The following is a 17,824-nucleotide window of genomic DNA, read 5'->3' on the forward strand; positions in this document are numbered from 1 at the left end:
CAGGCATTGGTTGAGGGGGGACGAAGTTGGCTACTATTTGGGTTTTGTGAACATTTAATTTGTAGCCTGATACATTGCCAAATTTGGATGCTTCATAATTGATAGCTCTTAGGGATTCGGTGGCTTCGGTCGAATAGATAGCGATATCATCCGCATACGCAGTGATTTTTAAGCTTTGCCTACTAGTCTTAAAGGGTATTATTCCTGACTGTGTATCCAAAGCTTTTAAAAACGGTTCAAGTGAGAGGGCAAATAATAAAGGTGACAGGGGACACCCTTGACGTGTGCCCCTCCTGATTGGAAAGCACTGTGACGTGAGACCACCATAGCTAGTATATGCTATTGGATTGTCATAGAGTGCCTGAATCCCATTTAAAAAATTTCCACCGAATCCCATTAATCCCATTGTATGCCATAAATAGTCCCACCCCACCCGATCGAATGCCCTTTCGGCGTCAAGCATTATCATAGCAAGGGGAGTAGCCTCTACCTCTGCTATGTCGAACGCTGTTATTGCAGTGTTAACATGGGCTGATGTATCCCTCCCTGTTATAAACCCATGTTGTCTTCTAGCCAAGCATTTTGCAAAAATCTTTGCATCAACGTTGATCAAGGAGATCGGTTTATATGAGCCCATCTCCTCTTTAGGTTTACCCTTTTTATGGAAAAAGATGATTTTGGCTTTATTCCAAGAACTGGGCGCTGACCCGGTTCTGCCAATATAGATAATTACTTCTAAAAGGAGGGGTGTTAGCTCGTCCAAGCATGATTTATAGATTTCCAGAGGGATGGTATCCTCACCAGCGGCTTTTCCTAGTGGCAGTGATTTTATAGCCTCCTTTAGTTCTTCACTAGTTATTTCTATAGCCAGTTCCTCTGCTTCGTTTATTGTTATCTTATTCGCTAAATTTTCTTTTAGATAATTCTCGATTATATGGTCATTAGGCATGTTCTCCGGTGTATACAAAGTTTCATAATATTTAGCAAATTGTTGAATTATATCATCTGGCTGATTGTATCTTTTATTGTCAACCCCCAAAATCTGGGAAATCGTAGACTCCGCTCTATCCTCTGCTACTTTAAATGCTAAAAATTTTCCAATTTTGTCACCGCCTTCGTATTGTAAAAATTTATATTTATGAATCTGTGCACTCCTTTTCTTTAGGAGAGTTTCTTTGGTCTTACATTTTAGCTGGCTAATGTTTGCACTGATATCCAGAATGGATAGGTTATCTCTAAGAGCTTGTACAAGCTTTATCTCCTCAGCAGCGATGTCAGAGGTCAGGGTTAAATTATATTTATATCTATCGCGATTCTGTTTCAGGAGAAAGGTTTGTGTAAACCCTCGGATACTGGCTTTACATGTATCCCATACTGTTAAGCATGAAGCAGTGTTTCTATTAAAAGTCAGAAATTCTGTAATGTGTTGTTTTAGTTGCGAAGTGAAAGTCGTATTCTATATTAAATTCCTGGGAAATGTGAAAGCTCTCGGAGGTTTACGATTCAAAGAGGTGGTACATTCAATCATAATGGGGTTGTGATCAGATGTTATACGTGGGTATATTACCATTGTTGTGGATCTCATCAGTGAATCTGATATCAAAGCCATGTCTAGACGTGAACATAACCTGTGGGGAGCTGAATAGTATGTATAGCCTGGAGAGTTTGGGTATAGTGAGCTCCATACATCTCTGACATTATGTAGCTTACATATATCTAAGATAGATGTTCTAGTTTTGGGCATTCGTTTGTAATTACCCGGACGAGTTGTATCCGTCTGGCAGTTCAGAATGCAATTAAAGTCACCCATGATTATTATTTCTCCCTCCCAGTCTAGTAGAGCTATATTTAACTGTTCGAATATTCTAGGATCTTCTTTGTTAGGCCCATATACAACGCATGCTACAAGCTTCACATTGTTAAAACACAGTTGGGTAATTGCCCACCTACCCCATTTGTCACCTTGTGTTTTAATTATTTCTGCCTTAAACCTCTTGTCATTTAGTATAGCGACCCCTCTTGTAGGGGAAGCGACTGCCGAGTTGATTATCATCTCAAAACCCAGTTGACTTAGCAGCTTCTTATCTTTATTTATAATATGGGGTTCTGACAGAAATACTAAGTGGGGATTGTATAATCTTAGTTCTTCGGCAACTAAGTGCCTCTTACGTTTGTTGTTCAACCCTGAGACATTCCATGCCAAACATTTAATATTATGCATCTCTAATGTAAAAGGTAGTGTCGATAGTCAGCATTATTATGTGTAGTTCCAAGTAAAGAATACATTTTACAAGCATAAATCTCTCATCGAGTCCTTCTACCAGGTTGAAAATATTTTTTTTCCTTTTTTCCCCAGCCCTCCCTCCACCTTCCCATATCTCCCACACCCTCCCCAGACTGCGAAGGCCTACCCCCCTCGCCCCTTACCTACTGCTGCCGTTGATGAGGCAGCGCCTGCGGCAGTGAACCAAGAGCCCCTCCCGCCTCCCACTGGGGTGTCAGCTAATAGTATTACTTCATCAGCACTGATGACTAAATATTGTGAAATAGAAGAAAAAACAAAAATGAAGTGTTTGAATGTTTGAAGTTTCAGTGCCCCACCTATAACTTGAGTTCCCTTGTTCTCCGTATTCCCGCACCCTGTGCCCATCCATAGTCCTTTTTCTATCTATCTAAAGTATCTGTATTACTTGTGCAGAGAGGAGTATAGATCACTTCTATTTCCTTCAGTTTTTACTCCTGTTCCACTGGCTGAGTATGACTGTGCCTCCCTTGCTTCAATTATACAGAGAAAAATATGAACCCCCTCTCTTTCTTTTCAATCTTTACTTTTGTTGACGCTAGCTAAAAATGCCTGTGCCTCCTGTACTTCGCTAAAGAAGTTTGTGCGCCCTTTCATAATCACTTTAAGTCGGGCGGGTTCTTGTAGATATGCTAGGCCTCCCAATTTATTGATTGGATCGATTAATTTACGCATTTCCCATCTCTTATCCATCGTGGTTTTGCTAAGATCTGACCGAGCGAAGATGGTAAGATTGTCAATAGTTATTGGGGTATTAGGTTTAGCTTTTTGCCACACAGCTTGTCGGAGCAGAAAGTTACCAAAATGTATTAAGAATGGGCGTGGGAATTTACTATTCTGGCGTTTTTGGCCAAGTGGAAGTCGATGTGCTCTTTGCACTTGGGAGTCCCAGTCCCAGTCCAAGAGATCCGGGAAGGCGCGAGGCAACAGTCTCACCAGGAAGGCCCTCGGGTCGGATCCCTCTAGCCCTTCCGGGATTCCGTAAAGTTTGAGGTTGGATCTTCTTTGTCGGTTTTCCAGGTCCTCGACTTTCCCCTGGAGTTGGATTAATTCTGCATCGTGACGCCCCACAGTGACATCTAACCGTTGTGTTCCTTCTTCCACCAAGACTGTGCGTTGTTGGAGCTCTATTATCTCCTGTGTAACGCCCTTTAGTATGGAGGCTATATCAGTTATGGAGGTTTGCAGTCTTACATTGTCACTTTTCAATTGCTGATAGTGTGCCTCCGATTCTACCCTTTGATTTATCAGAAGTTTTAGTATAGTGTCTAGTTGGGGGTGACCAGTGTTTCCCAACCTGATCTCTTCCGTTGAATTTGTATTCATATTTTCAGCAGAGGATTTATTTAGGTCAGTATCAATATCCACAGATATCGGTAAATCAGAAGCTGTAGCAGTTGGTAGGAGATCTTTTTCTCCTGTGGTCTGCTCGAGAGGGACATGGATGGGAGTTTGCGTCATATATGACCCTATTTCGGGGACTTGTAGTATCTCATTATCTGTAGGGCTGCCCCCAGAGAGCCTTAAAGTCATATTCTTGACTAACCCTTTAGCCTCGATCCACTTTCTTAGCGGACTTTTGTCGATGACCATTTTTTTTGTAATCAAGGGGGCTGCTCCTGTAGCCAGGCTAGACAAAGCTCTCCCTCTCTTCTTGTGAGTTGTCTTGGCTTTACCTCTGCGCCTCTGCGGAGGTAGCCTGCTCAGGGTCTTATCCATAGACTTATCCATTTCCTCCTCTGTATCGTAATCACAGTCCTCAAAAGAGAGATGTTCCTCAGCCAATTCCAAAGACTGTTCCGAACCATGATTGCCCACTGAGCATGTAGCAAGACTGTTGCTCTCTTCTAATGTGCCTTTGCCTGTGTTGGTTAGGTCTTCCATCTTCGAAAACATAGCTGCAGCTTTGGGAATAGAGGTCGAGGTAGCATCTGATAGTGACTTGGAAATGTTAGATGATTGGGGCCCCCCATTTGCCACCCCATTTGCCACCTTTATTCCTTCTGTTATCTCAGGGCTTTCTAGTGTCTCCCGGGTCTCGCTGTCTTCAGTAAGGGTAGGAGATGTAGCTGATCGAGCTAATAGAGCAAAAGCATCATCATGGTTTATATTAACCGTTGTCATAGTGTGTTGAAAACGTGCTAATCCCCCTTCTTCCCCTGAAGCCACCCCGGCTTTAACGCTTTCATTAATATCTGCACCTTTCTGGGCCGTTTTCTTTGGAATTGTCCCGCAATTCAACAGAGGAGGGTGCAGGATCGTCTTACCTGTCGCCTTCCTGTCGCTCCCCTTCAAAATAGCAGCCTTATTAAGAACGTCCGATTCTCCTTGGGCCGGTGCTACCAGTGTTGCCGCTTCTGCGTTCGATACTGCTTTCTCAGCCCCCGTCGTCGTATCTTCTGTAGTCTCTACAACCGTGGCAGCCAGAGGAGCAGGGGCTGGGGCTGAGGCTGGGGCTGGGGCTGCAGCTGTCGATGTAAGCGTAGGCAAAGCGGCCGCCACCGCCACTGCTGCTGTTGCGGAGGTTTTGGTGTTCTGCGTTGTGCACGGAGGGTGTTTGAGGGACATAGTTTCTGATGATACAGTTGCACGCCGCGTCTTAGCCAGACCAAACAAGTCGATGCCAGGTCGAGCGAGCCGGTTCCCAAACCAGACCCTCACCGCTCGCCAGATTCTTGTAGAAAGCCACAGCATCAATCAGCAATTATCATCCATTAAGAGCAGTGCGTAGCGTTGTGGAGCGCTGGATAGCTGACCCTGGTAAGTAGTTTTGGTGAAAAAGGGCTGCAGCAGTGCTCTAAGCCGTTATACCAGCCCGATTCATTCCGTCGGGTTTGGCCCGATTTTCGTCTCTCTTCTTTTCCGGTTGCTTCGTGCAGTATAGGAGGTCAATAGAATCACGATTTGTTCCTCATTTTCTGCACTCTAGGGGTTTTTAGGGGGCTCTAGTAATCCGCTGACACCAGAGTGGAGGGAAAGAGCTCTCGGTCCGCCGCAAAGCAGAGTCCTCACTTCCCCATCTTGGACTCTGCCCCGGAGTACTCTCTACCATTCTGTGCATATATGTTCTTGTTAAAAAGGAACATATTGTTCATTAAGCAGAAGGTTATCATGTCCAACAACATATTGGTGTGTCGTAGCTCCGATAGTGGCCTTTGTTTTAGAAAATATTTGATTACTGTTAATCCTACGTCGTGTTGTATTGACGTGTAAAGGGATACAACGTCTATTGTGGCCAGCCAATACTCAGGTTGCCACTCCGTTTCCATGATATTTCTAAGAAAGTCACCAGTGTCTTTGATAAATGAGCTAAGTGTTGGGACAATTGGTGCCAGGAAGTAGTCAACATATGATGCGACGGTTTCACACAAAGAGCCACAACTAGATATTATTGGACGGGCAGGTGGTTTGTGCAATGCCTTATGAATTTTAGGCAGGAAATATATTGTTGGGATTATTGGATGTAGTACAGTAAGGTAGTTTTTCTCCTCATTGCTAATTAATCCCTTTTCTTGGAATACATTGATTGATTTGTGTAAAACATTCGTCATTTGAATAGTTGGATTTCGTTGTAGCAGTTTGTAATTCGTCGCATAATTCAGTTGGCGATTGGCCTCTTCCACATAATCTGTTTTATTTTAGATGACAATATTGCCCCCTTTGTCTGCCGGTTTTATATATATATTAATATATATTATATATATATATATATTAATAAACCATGTAATGAATGATGTAATATGTGACATCATCACCAATGGATTGCGGGCGCGAGAGTTACAGTTAGTACAACTAACTATAACGGAGGAATTTCAATGGTTTTGTATGAGTGAAATGTCCAGCTAACTATAACACCACTGAAACCTATGTTTTTTCAGTGAATTTCTAAGGTTTTTTAAATGATAATTCCTAACTATAACCTGCCTAAAACCTATGGTTTTTCCAGTGAATTTCAAATGTTTTTTAAATGTCAATATCTAACTACAATATCCCTATAACTCAGAGGTCTTCAAACTTTTGTCTATCCCATCTAACCCTTTTTACACGTCGAGCCCCCCCCCCATCACCACCACCTTCTGACAAAAATGTTCCGGAAGCTGGTACTGTACATCATTGATGGCCATTCCCTCCTGCAGAGCCCAGGTCATAAAAGGTAAATAATATTAAATAAAGTAAGAGTGTTTAGTAAACTAAAGTTTTATAGTGCTTGTGCATAATATAAAGGTCATACGAAAAGTCTCCCCCAAAAACTTAGCACAAAAATTACATTGGTGCTTTATTTTTCACATAAAACACAAAATTTAGGATTGATTAGTAAAAAGACTCCCAAAATACAGGTGAAGAGTGTGCCTGTTTTTCTCCACAGAGACAGACAATGTGTGGATGTATTCTTGTTTTTGCCATCCTCAGGTTGTGCTCCACTTCCAGTCTAGAGCAGTACCTGGAAACGGGAGTGTTCACAACATTTTGTAATATATTTTCTTCAGTTTTATATAGAGCCAACATTACCCAAAGGTATTGGAACACTTTACAGGGGAAACTTTTACATTACACAGACACACATTAATTTTTTGTAAGCACAGGGAGATTAAGTGATTTGCCCAGACTCACATGATGTTGAGAAAATACCAAGAATTGGTTCCCCCACTCCGCGGTCATCGGCTCTGGCTGTTGCACCACAACCTTGAGTACCTGCCTGATGACAAGAGGATATCGAAGAAGATTGGTCAAAAGTGCCCAGAAAAGAGCTTGGTTCAGCCCACGGGAGACTCTACTAAACCCCAGGGAGAGAAAAGACATATCATCACAGAGAATAATGTGCGTAACAACTTTCTCCACCAGAAGCAATGCTATTAAGAAATTATCAACAAACATTGGGACTTAGTGTTGGACGGAATTGACTAACCTAATTCACCCATGCACTCCTTCAAAAAAGCGATGAGTGTCAAAGATCATGTGGTTCACTCCCTTTTAGAAACTGCTACTGAACCGACAATTCAATCACTTTGGAACTCACCACAGGTAAAGGGGCATTACAAGTGTGGATACTGCAAAGCATGCCATACCACCATTTCTACCAAGAGTTTTACCTACAAACAACACACGATTGCTCTCCACTCCTTCACCAATTGCAACTCAATGAATGTCATCTATGCGATAATCTGCCCACGTGGATCGTTCTATGTGGGCCAGACACAACAGAAGAATAACCCGAGAATTCTCCAACATCAGAGCAGGATCCGATGTTCTGTCCCGGGGACTCCACTAGTTGACGCTTTGTAACAATGGGCCACAATCCGGACCAACTACAGTGGCTGGTAATAAAAAAAAGCAGAACTGGGGCCTAGAGGGGGTAACATCACCTCGATCTTGAATATCCGAGAACCCAAATGGATGGTGCGTCAGGACACCATTGCCGAAGGCCTGAACGAACAGGACCCCAGCAATGCGCAATTGGCATGCCTCAACACTGAATAATGACAACATGAGCTACAGGACACCACATTTCATTATGCCTATTCCCAGCAAACATACCATACTCCTAAAATGTTATAAACCATGATAGCCTTGAGACTTTGTTTCAAACACATTACACTGAACAATTTATGGTCCTTATCTTCTGTTAATTTATGGACCCAAGCTGGTTTGATTAGCATCTTGTTATGTCTTTTTGCTCAAGTGTCCTAAATGCACATCCCTCGAGGTGCAATGCATATTACAAGACTGACTCTGATGCTGTATCAGTTTTAAATGTAACTTTGTTTGAATCTTTATATGTGATGTTTATATATATACCTCTAGGGGACATTGAATGCACAATATGTTTAAGAACACAACATTATGTACCTGACGATCTTGTGCACCAAAGGTTTTTATTTCATATGATTTGGTATTGTTACACAACTTTTTTGTCCTTGTTACTGGGGGTCCATTGTTGGAATCAATTATTTCCTATCCTGGGGTGTGGACAGTACATCACAACATCTTTTGCCAATTTCAGCAGAGTCGAGTCTGTAAGGGCTCCTCCTGAGCCGCAGATCAATCTACACCTCAGTGCCATTTTCTTATGCTATGGGGGGTTGACCTGTGCCTAGGCCGCTGCAATATCTCGTTTGGCCACCGTGACTGCGGTCCCATGAAATCAGGCTTACTTAATTGGCCAAAAACAGACTGCCTTTCAAAATATCTTCTGTGGATAAGGACCTGCTGCTAAGATGGTTGTATACCAGTCAAGTACCCTGGTATGATGAGGCAACATAACTCCTGTGGTTAAGGCACTTGCTGTAGAGATCTGTGTGCTACCTGATCACAGATTTGACTAATCAGATAATTGCAAAGCGGGCCAATGTGCCTTCTGCAAAGCGCAACCTTTAACATGCAAGTCACAGGTTTGTATTTTATGCAGAAAGCGCAGAGACCCACTGCTTTTTATTACAGAGATATTTGTGTTATCAGCATATTACAAGTTAAAGTCTCTATAATAGCTTAAAGAGCAATGACCCGTAAACAAACGGCAGCATATAAACTGCAAATTACAAGTTTAGACCTTTCCTGTTCTTTTCTCCATCTCTCTTAATATATATTACTATTTTGGCGGTAGTAGACGCTTACTAGTAAGCTAATAAATGATTAGTGTAATTACGCATAGACGGATACAGCTGTCGTTATAGCAGTGCATGCATATCACTTGCATACAGAGATGGAACTCAATAAACCTATCTCCAAATCACAGTTAAGCACTGGCATTGAGGTGTTTGGCCCCAGCCAGCTCCCAGCGAGGATTAGCTGATGGCCAATTGAGGGAGGCATTTGAATCGCACCCTGCTGGAACTGAACCTAAGAGATCTCCTTGGGCCCCTACAAGCTGCTGCTCTCCATGCAATACACACAATGTGTGGACACCGCTGAATGTGTCCTAGTGTGAGCAGGTTGTACCGGGACCCAGTCCACGTATTTCAGTGGCTGGCACAGATTATGGAAACAGACTCACAAAAAGCATCAGAAACCGGAATCCGCCTGGATTCCCCTTATTGCACTGGTGAAAATAGGAATGCCTTTGATCGCCTTCCTGGTACGGTTTCCTGCTAGGAATGTTTCCTCCCTGGAAAACATGTATTTCCAAATTCTCTTTATTGGGGGTGTTGTGGAAATCCAGCCAGGCAGGCACAGCCTAGGCGTGCTGGAGATAAGACTCTAGACACTGCCCAGCCGAGCCCCCAGCAGCTCCAGCTTCAGGAGCAGCTCGAGATGAGACACACAGCAGCAGGGAGTAAAGCACTTTCAACCTTACATGGCGTTTTGCGCTGAAAGCAACAATGGAAGAGAAGTGGTGGGCTGGAGTGCGCGCCTCCCCTGAGGGGATGCTGCCCCCCCCCAGGGGGGCGCGCCCTACAGTTTGAAAACCTATGCTATAACCTATAGTATTTTTTAAGTAAATTTTAAAAACACGTGTATACTTTTTATAGAAAAAAAACTTAACAGTAGTGTTTTATTGTAGTGGGGCTGAGCCTTGCATTAATACAGTGTAAAGTTAGCATGAGCTTATTAGAAGTTTAAACGCCATTTTACCGTTTGCTTTCTTTTGCACACGGCACACACGTTAGCTATTGTTTAGAGTTAGGCTGAGTGTTTTGCTTCACATGAGAATAACTTGTTTTTCTACATTGCTAGACTTGCTTCGTAAGCTTAGTCTGAACAGTGAGTGCCGAGGCCTTCAAGGTTATATCAACACTGTTGCTGTTGTTTGAACTGATCAGCGCACGTTCTAGCCATAACATATATGCAGCTATGGCCAACTCAGACACTGGCGCCTTTAATAAGGCACTGTGTAGGCATGATTAAATACACTTGGAGAACTCGATGTGATTCACTCCTGCTATGGTATGGGATCGCCTATGCAAGCCTAAGAGACCTTCTTTAGTTATAAAATAACCTACTGGCAAGGGAGGGTGAAATATAGATATATATTTAACCTGTTTCCATTTAGCATTATAACATGCTTTCTCCCATTTACTTGGGAACCATGTTGCAATACTATTTGACACAGAACACGATACGATGCATGTGCTGGGCAAACACACCATAATAACATAAAATTGTAAATTGATACTTGTGTAGCGCACTACTCACCCGCAAGGGTCTCAAGGCGCTTGTACACAAAAAACCGCTGTGGAACCCATCCTGGCTTTCCCTGTGAGGCGTCCACTCCTGGGCACCCCCAAGGTGGAGGCCAGGCATCCTTAGCGTTGTGGGGGCCGGTGTGGAGATTAAGCAAGCTATTGCCCAGAGTTGCAGAGTGGGACTCCATGATTGGAATAGGCACTGAGGCGAGAATTATCAGGTCCGTGGAAGTTTGAGCCCAAGACCCGCTGAGGAGGGTAATTGAACCCTGGCCTGGGCTAGACCTCTGCATCAGGGTCTGCTGCTCTAATCATTGAGCCACACTTCTCCACATGGAACATATGGGGAAAGTACAGAAGTGTCACAGGATACATGCGCACCTACTACCCCGTAAGGCGCAGATAGTATACCTACAGGAGTCTCATATGGTGGAAAGCGAGGTGGGGACACATTTTTTCAACTTCTTATTCTAACCATGCGAGGGAGACCACAATTTGGATACGGCATGAAGTGCCGTTCATAGCGCAAGATCAGAGGATTGACAAATTGGGAAGATATGTGTTTGTGAAGGGTACGCTAGATGGACAACTAGTGGTGCTGGGTACAGTATACGCCCCTAACTTTGACCTAGATAAGTATTGGGACATAGTGAGCAGGGCACTGGCGGGATGGGATACACACCCGTGGATAGTAGGAGGGGACTGCAACGCAATAATGGATGTGTCCATGGAAAGATCACACCCGCCCTTGCATGGAGCTGGTGTGTTTAAACAGGCTGAGGCATTGGGCAGGTGGGCAGAGGGATGAAGACTATGTGACGTCTGGAGGATGCAGCACCCTACATATAGGGAATACTCCTTCTATTCCACAGTACACGATCTCCACACTAGAAAAGACAGGATATATTGTTCTGATAGAATAGCAATACAAGTGCTTCAATCCACATATTTGCCCAAAACCTTTTCGGATCATAACCCACTGGAGTTAGTTGTTGCATGGGGAAGAGTGCCCACCCCGGTCCCCACATGGCGTTTATGGCCATAGTTGTTGGAAGACCCAGTGTTCCGCAGTGACCTTTCAGAAACTATAGAGTGTTACTTTGCAGAAAATAGCAATACGGCAACTAGCAGACTTGTGGAGTGGGATGCCTTTAAGGCAATAATAAGGGGGAAAGCGATTAGTGTGACCGTGGGCGCAAGGCCGGAACTGCATAGGTCCCTAGTAGAGATGGAGGAGAGAATGGGCAGATTAGAACAAGAAGCAATAACTAACGAAGAGCAAAAGAGCCCATTACAGGAGGCACTAATCAGGCCCGCTGAGCTCTTAGAATCACTGAGGGTCATAAACTATCAGGCGTATACACGACGTGCCCATGCTGAAGCAGATAAGACAGGGGCTTTGCTTGCTAGACTGGTTTGTGATGCTCCTCCTACAGTGGTTATACACGAAATTAGCACAGGGGGTGGAAATACGGTAACTAGTCAGGAAGATATCAATGCTGCCTTCCAGCAATACTATGCTACACTATACGGTGCGTCGGATTACACTACATGGGAACAAACGGAGGCTTTCCTATCCACTTTAAGGTTTACGGAGCTCTCGGCATCGGCCCAGAAAGGCCTCTCGGACCCATTACACAACATGAGATCAGAGTCGCTATGAAACCGCTTCCGCGCAATAAAAACCCTGGTATGGATGGACTCCCCATTGAATTCTATGCCACATATGCAGAGGCCCTGATACCCCAATTAGTGGGATTATTCAAAACAGTATGGGAAAAGAGTTCACTTCCCCTCACCACAGAGCAAGCACTACTTATATCGTTACCAAAGCCAGGGTGAGATCACACGAACATGGCTAACTATCGCCCGTTATCGTTATTATCCACGGAATATAACATTTTGAATAAAGTGCTGGCCAACAGGTTGCTGCCGTACCTACCGAAACTGGTTCATATAGACCAAACTGGGTTTTTACCAGCACGTAGCACATCGCTAACTATTAGAAAACTACATTATTTGATGACAGAGGCACCAAAACAATACCCTCATGCAGGCTGTATCTCGTTAGATCTCAGACAAGCATTTGACTCCATCAATTGGGAGTATATGTTTCAGGCACTGTCGAAATTTGGGATACCGGAGGGATACATAACCTGGCTGCGCCTACTCTACAAGGCCCCAACGACATGTGCCAGAAAGGGAGGGCATATATCGGAAGAATACACCATACATAAAGGGACCAGGCAGGGATGTCCTTTGTCGCCTCTCATCTTTATACTGGCACTGGAACCATTAGCAATAAAACTGCAAGAGGATTTCCTTGATTGGGGGATACCAATAGGGAACACAACACACCTCTTCTCGGCTTACGCCGACGGCATTATCATGTACCTACATGACCTCCACTTGCCCCTGACCCCAATGTACGAGACATACCGCCAATTAGAAGTCTTATCTGGCTTGGCCTTAAACACTGCAAAATCACATGCATTCTTTTTCACGGAACACGCAGATGTCATAGACGCAGAATTTGGGGATACCAGACTTCAGGTAACACCGACCACATTCAAGTATCTGGGCATTCAGATATACAGGACACATGAAGATATGATAGATGGCAATCTACACAGAACAATCAGAGCATTGCGATCCAGTCTCACCTTCTGGACTGCGCTGCCATTGTCTGTTATTGGAAGAGCGGCACTAGCCAAAATGGTTGTTCTGCCAAGATTATTGTATTATTTTACAAATTTACCATTAATAGTGTCACAGGCCACATTTAAAGTACTGAATACTTTGCTGACAGACCTTATCTGGGGAAAGGGTAGAAGACATATAAGCCTCAAAAAATTGCAAGTAGGTACTCGTATGGGGGTCTGGGAGTGCCGGACTTCCACGCCTATTACTACGCCTGTCAATTACAGTGGCTGTCATATTGGACGGCGGGGCATAATCTACAGGAAATAGGTTACACGGACACGGACATTGATAAAGGAGCGCTACACGTCCTGCTGTTGCCTGATAATAGACCCCCGAGGGATCTCGCCCCTTTGTTAAACACTGCGCTCAAGTGCTGGAAGGCGGCGCTGCAATATATGTATGCACCCCATGCATACGCGGGCAAAATCCCGTTGTTAAGTATCCCATTGGCGGGCGGCAGGCTCACTAACCGCAAATTAGCACCCTGGTTAGATGTGGGTATTAGCACAGTGGCGGATTTATTCGGGGACGAGACACTGCTCGATCATGACACCTTTGTTAACAAGACGGGAGCCTCGGCACAGCTGTATTTAACACATGCTGCACTGATTCAATACATAAAAACACATTGGGCTCCACAGAGAAGGGAACCCCCCAATAACGAGCTGGTCAAGATGGTACATTATATGGGAAGGGGTAGACACCTAATCTGATGGCTGTTCACTGGCATTAGCTCCTATACACGAGTCTCCCTGAATAAACTGAAGACCGTGTGGACTGAGGACGTAGGTAGAGACCAGACGGAAAAGGAATGGTCGGCAGTACTTGAACACCCCAGGAAAGCCTCGAGAAATGCAAAATTAAAATGTATTCAGACTATGGTATTACACAGAGCTTACCTGACCCCGCGTAGAATGGATAGAATGTTTCCCCAGACGAAACACTCATGCCCGATATGTATGCCAGAAGGGGCGGACCTACTTCACATGCTATGGGCGTGCCCAAAAGTAAAGGGGTACTGGGACACGATTAGAAAAATTAACTTGGGAAGCTGCGCATCACGTAATCCAAAATACAGTAGAGGAATGCATTTTAGCCTCCACAAACGATTATCCAAACACCAGGTACAATACCGATTCATAGACCTTGCGCTAATACTAGCCATCAGAACCATCACCATGAGATGGAAGTCACGTAAACCTCAAGTTCAAGAATTTGTATAGCGCACTACTCACCCAGAGGGTCTCACGGCGCTTGTGGGAGGGGGTGCATTATTTATCGAATAGCCATGTTTTAAGTTCCTTTCTAAAGGAGATGTGGTTCTGTGTAAGGCGGAGGTGGGTGGGGAGAGAATTCCAGGTTTTGGCCGCCAGGTAGGAGAAAGATCTTCCTCCCATGGTGGATCTATAGATGCGTGGGACTGCGGCGAGGGCTTGGTTGGAGGATCTTTTTTTTTTTTCTTGGTGTAAGACTTTATTTGCAGTTGACAATTACACATTATATCGTTGGCGTGTATAGAGGACATTGTCACGACTTAAGTATTCCTATGCTTGTGATACACAGCTATTCAGCCGACAACCTTCCGGACCGGCAGCAATGAGGATCATGATGCGTCAATCTTTCCATCAGTGTATACAGAATTAATAGTCTTACTTTTTAATTATTTGTTTTGATTTGAAACAGAACTATAGACTCATTAGGAACATTAAACAATTTAGTAGAGCTTCAATACACGGACAATCATCTATATCGGTGGGGCTTTACTGATGTACTACGCTGTATTCTTACCCATGAGTTCCCCATGGTCTCCTACCATCACACCCATATCCCTCCCAGCGTCCCGTCCATGAGTATGAGTTAGTTTCAAAGTTCATCCTCCTCATCAGAGCTATCCTCTCCTTCTTCCGGCAAAGGGTCACACAGATCACCTCTATACTTGTTCCAAGGTAACCAGATCCTGTTCCATTTGCGAGGGTTGGCTCTTATTTTATACACCGCTCACTCGGTAATCATCAATTTGTCCATGTGTGTGCACCACTGTGCCAATGTCGGTGCGTCCGCCGCCCCCCATTTTTGTGCTATGTCGCCCTTGGCCACCATCGCTCCTATCACCACCCATTGTTGCCCCTGTCTAGGTAGATCCGTCCTCCCCCACACATTCAGTAAGCAAACCCTCGGGTCTGGTGTGAGTGAAACTTCCAGTGTTTGTGAAACGGTCCTCATAATTCACCTCCAATATTCGCTAATGACCGGACATCCCCAAAGTGTGTGTAGGAGTGTTCCTTCCTCTCCGCAACCTCTCAGACAATTCGGATGCTGCGCCCTGTTTATTCTATACAAAGCAGTTCTGGTGTAGTAGAGCCTATGTAGTATTTTTACTTGTACTAGACGGAATCGGGCCGATACTCCTGCCTCTCTCGGGGATGCTAGTGCGGCATTCCAGTCCGTTTCATCCATTTCTCCCAACTCCGTCTCCCATTTATCCCGTAATTTAATTAGTGGGTCCGGTAGATTAATTAACAGTTTTCGATAAGTGAGTGATGTAGCTCCTGTTTGCATATAATCAGTGAGCAGGTGGTCTTCTAATGGAGATGATTCAGGGACTTTGGTCCCCGGCTCTATAGCCGCCATCAATGCGTGTCTGATCTGTATATACCTATATGTCTCAGTGGATCCTAGGTCATATTGTTGCTGTAGGAGTGTGAATGGGATCACACCAGTACTCGTCCATAGGTCTCCCACTGTGGAGATCCCTATAGTGTCCAATAGGGTAAATCCTTTGCTATGTCTAAGACATCCCAATGCTTTAGTATCCCACAGGGGTGTGAGTTTGGTTATAACGTCCACCCATTTTAATCTAGCCTGCGCCTTATGCCATAATGTTACCGTGTGCTTTGTCGGGCCTACCAGTTTTGTCAAGAGACGTTTATTATATAGCGGTGCCAATAGGCTGTGTGTTCCTAATTGGGTTCTGTCAGCCATATATGCCGGGTCGTCTTGTGGTGCGTGGATCCACTGGTTTATCACCTTAAGTTGGGACGCCCAGTAATATAACTGTAAATTTGGCAGTGCTATCCCACCGTCGTACCATCCACGATTAAGTTTTATATGCGCCACTCGAGCCGGGCGTTCTCCCCATAACAACCCTGAAAGGACTGCTGTCACCTTCCAAAAATATGAGGGTGGGACAGGGGTCGGTGTATTCTCCAATATATATAAAAAACGCGGAAGTGCCTTCATTTTAAATAAGGCCGCTCTGCCCAGAAGCGTCAATGGTAGATTCGCCCAGTATCTTGCATCCGCTTTTAAGCGAGTGAGTGGAGGTAACAAATTTTGTGTAAAGTAGTGCGAGGCGTCTCGGGTTACATAAATGCCTAGATATTTAAACGAGGGGTGTGCAATGGTCAATTGGTATTCGCTGGGTATATGCGGCAGGGGACCCTTCAGTTCATATATAATCGATTTTGACCAATTTATGGTGTAGCCGGAGTAAACACCATGTGCATTACACAGGTCAAGTAATATAGGAACACCTTCAGCCGGATCTGACAAGTATATCAACATATCATCAGCATAAAGGGAGACTCTGTCCTCCCAATGCTCCCCCCAGCTTACCCCCTTTAACAAAGGAGTATCTCTAATGATAGTCGCTAGCGGTTCCAGAACTAACGCAAACAGCAGAGGGGAGAGCGGGCAGCCCTGCCTCGTTCCTCTAGCCAGTGGCATGTCACGTGAAACGTGGCCATTGGCCGTCACATATGCTACAGGTTCCGTATATAAGAGTTTTATCCACGCTATAAATTTGGGGCCGAAGCCCATGTGCGCTAAAAATGCGAAAAGGTATGGCCACTCCACTAAATCGAACGCCATCTTGGCGTCCAGCGAAAGAATGACCGCTGGTTCTGTCAATTGGGGGCCCCGCGCTAATGCGCCATGCACTCTTCAAAGGTTAAGTGCCGTACTCCTATGTGGCATAAAGCCGGATTGGTCTGGATGGATCAGGAGGGAAAGGTGGGGCATCAATCTGGTAGCCAACAGCTTTGCCAGTATCTTAGCTTCCGCATTGAGTAGCGAGATTGGTCGGTATGAGGTACAGTCTGCTGGAGGCTTGCCCGGTTTCGGGATGGCAACTATAGTGGCTAGTCGTTGATCCTGGGGCAGTACCCCCTGCTCCAAGCTATCCTTGAACATCACCAATAGTGGCTCACTCAGTGTGTCAGACATCGTTTGATACCATTCAATCGGGATCCCATTGGGGCCTTCTGCTTTTCCTGTGTGAAGTGAGTTAATTGCTGCCTGAACCTCTTGTACTGTCAGGTCTGCCTCCAGTTCATCCACTGCATCTTGGGGCAGGGTTGGCGTGCGAACCAGTTGGAGGGCCAGCGTCGCAGCAGCCTCCGTAACTTCCCTTTCAGGAGTGTATACCTCTTGAAAATGATCTGCGAGGAGATCAATTATTTCCGACGGGTTCGAGTGTAGTGTCCCACTGTGGTCTGCCAATTGTTGTATGGTCCTGCTACCTTCTGTTCTCTTATCTAACCAGGCCAGTAGTTTACTGGCCTTGTCACCTATATCATATATTCTATTCGCCGTTGCAGTTATATTCTCCATCGTTTGTAGGCGGATATGATCAGTGTGGGCTTGTTGGCTTAGTGTAAGTGTGTGTAGTGTTTCCTCCGTCGGGTGTTCCATGTGGGCT

The 17,824-nt window shown here is 44.8% G+C and overlaps 2 protein-coding genes across 2 annotated transcripts in view; both read right to left on the reverse strand.

Moving 5' to 3' along the window:
• Window positions 1-17,824, reverse strand: part of SLC60A2 (solute carrier family 60 member 2) — a 413,461-nt gene that overhangs the window by 313,123 nt on the left and 82,514 nt on the right. The window lies entirely within an intron of this gene.
• On the reverse strand, window positions 2,819-4,870 carry LOC147708681 (uncharacterized). The gene has a single exon (XM_086925760.1). The coding sequence runs from the start codon at window positions 4,868-4,870 to the stop codon at window positions 2,819-2,821; it is 2,052 nt and encodes a 683-aa protein (XP_086781886.1).

This window comes from Lissotriton vulgaris, chromosome 6 (assembly GCF_964263255.1).
Source record: "Lissotriton vulgaris chromosome 6, aLisVul1.2, whole genome shotgun sequence".
NCBI lineage: Eukaryota > Metazoa > Chordata > Amphibia > Caudata > Salamandridae > Lissotriton > Lissotriton vulgaris.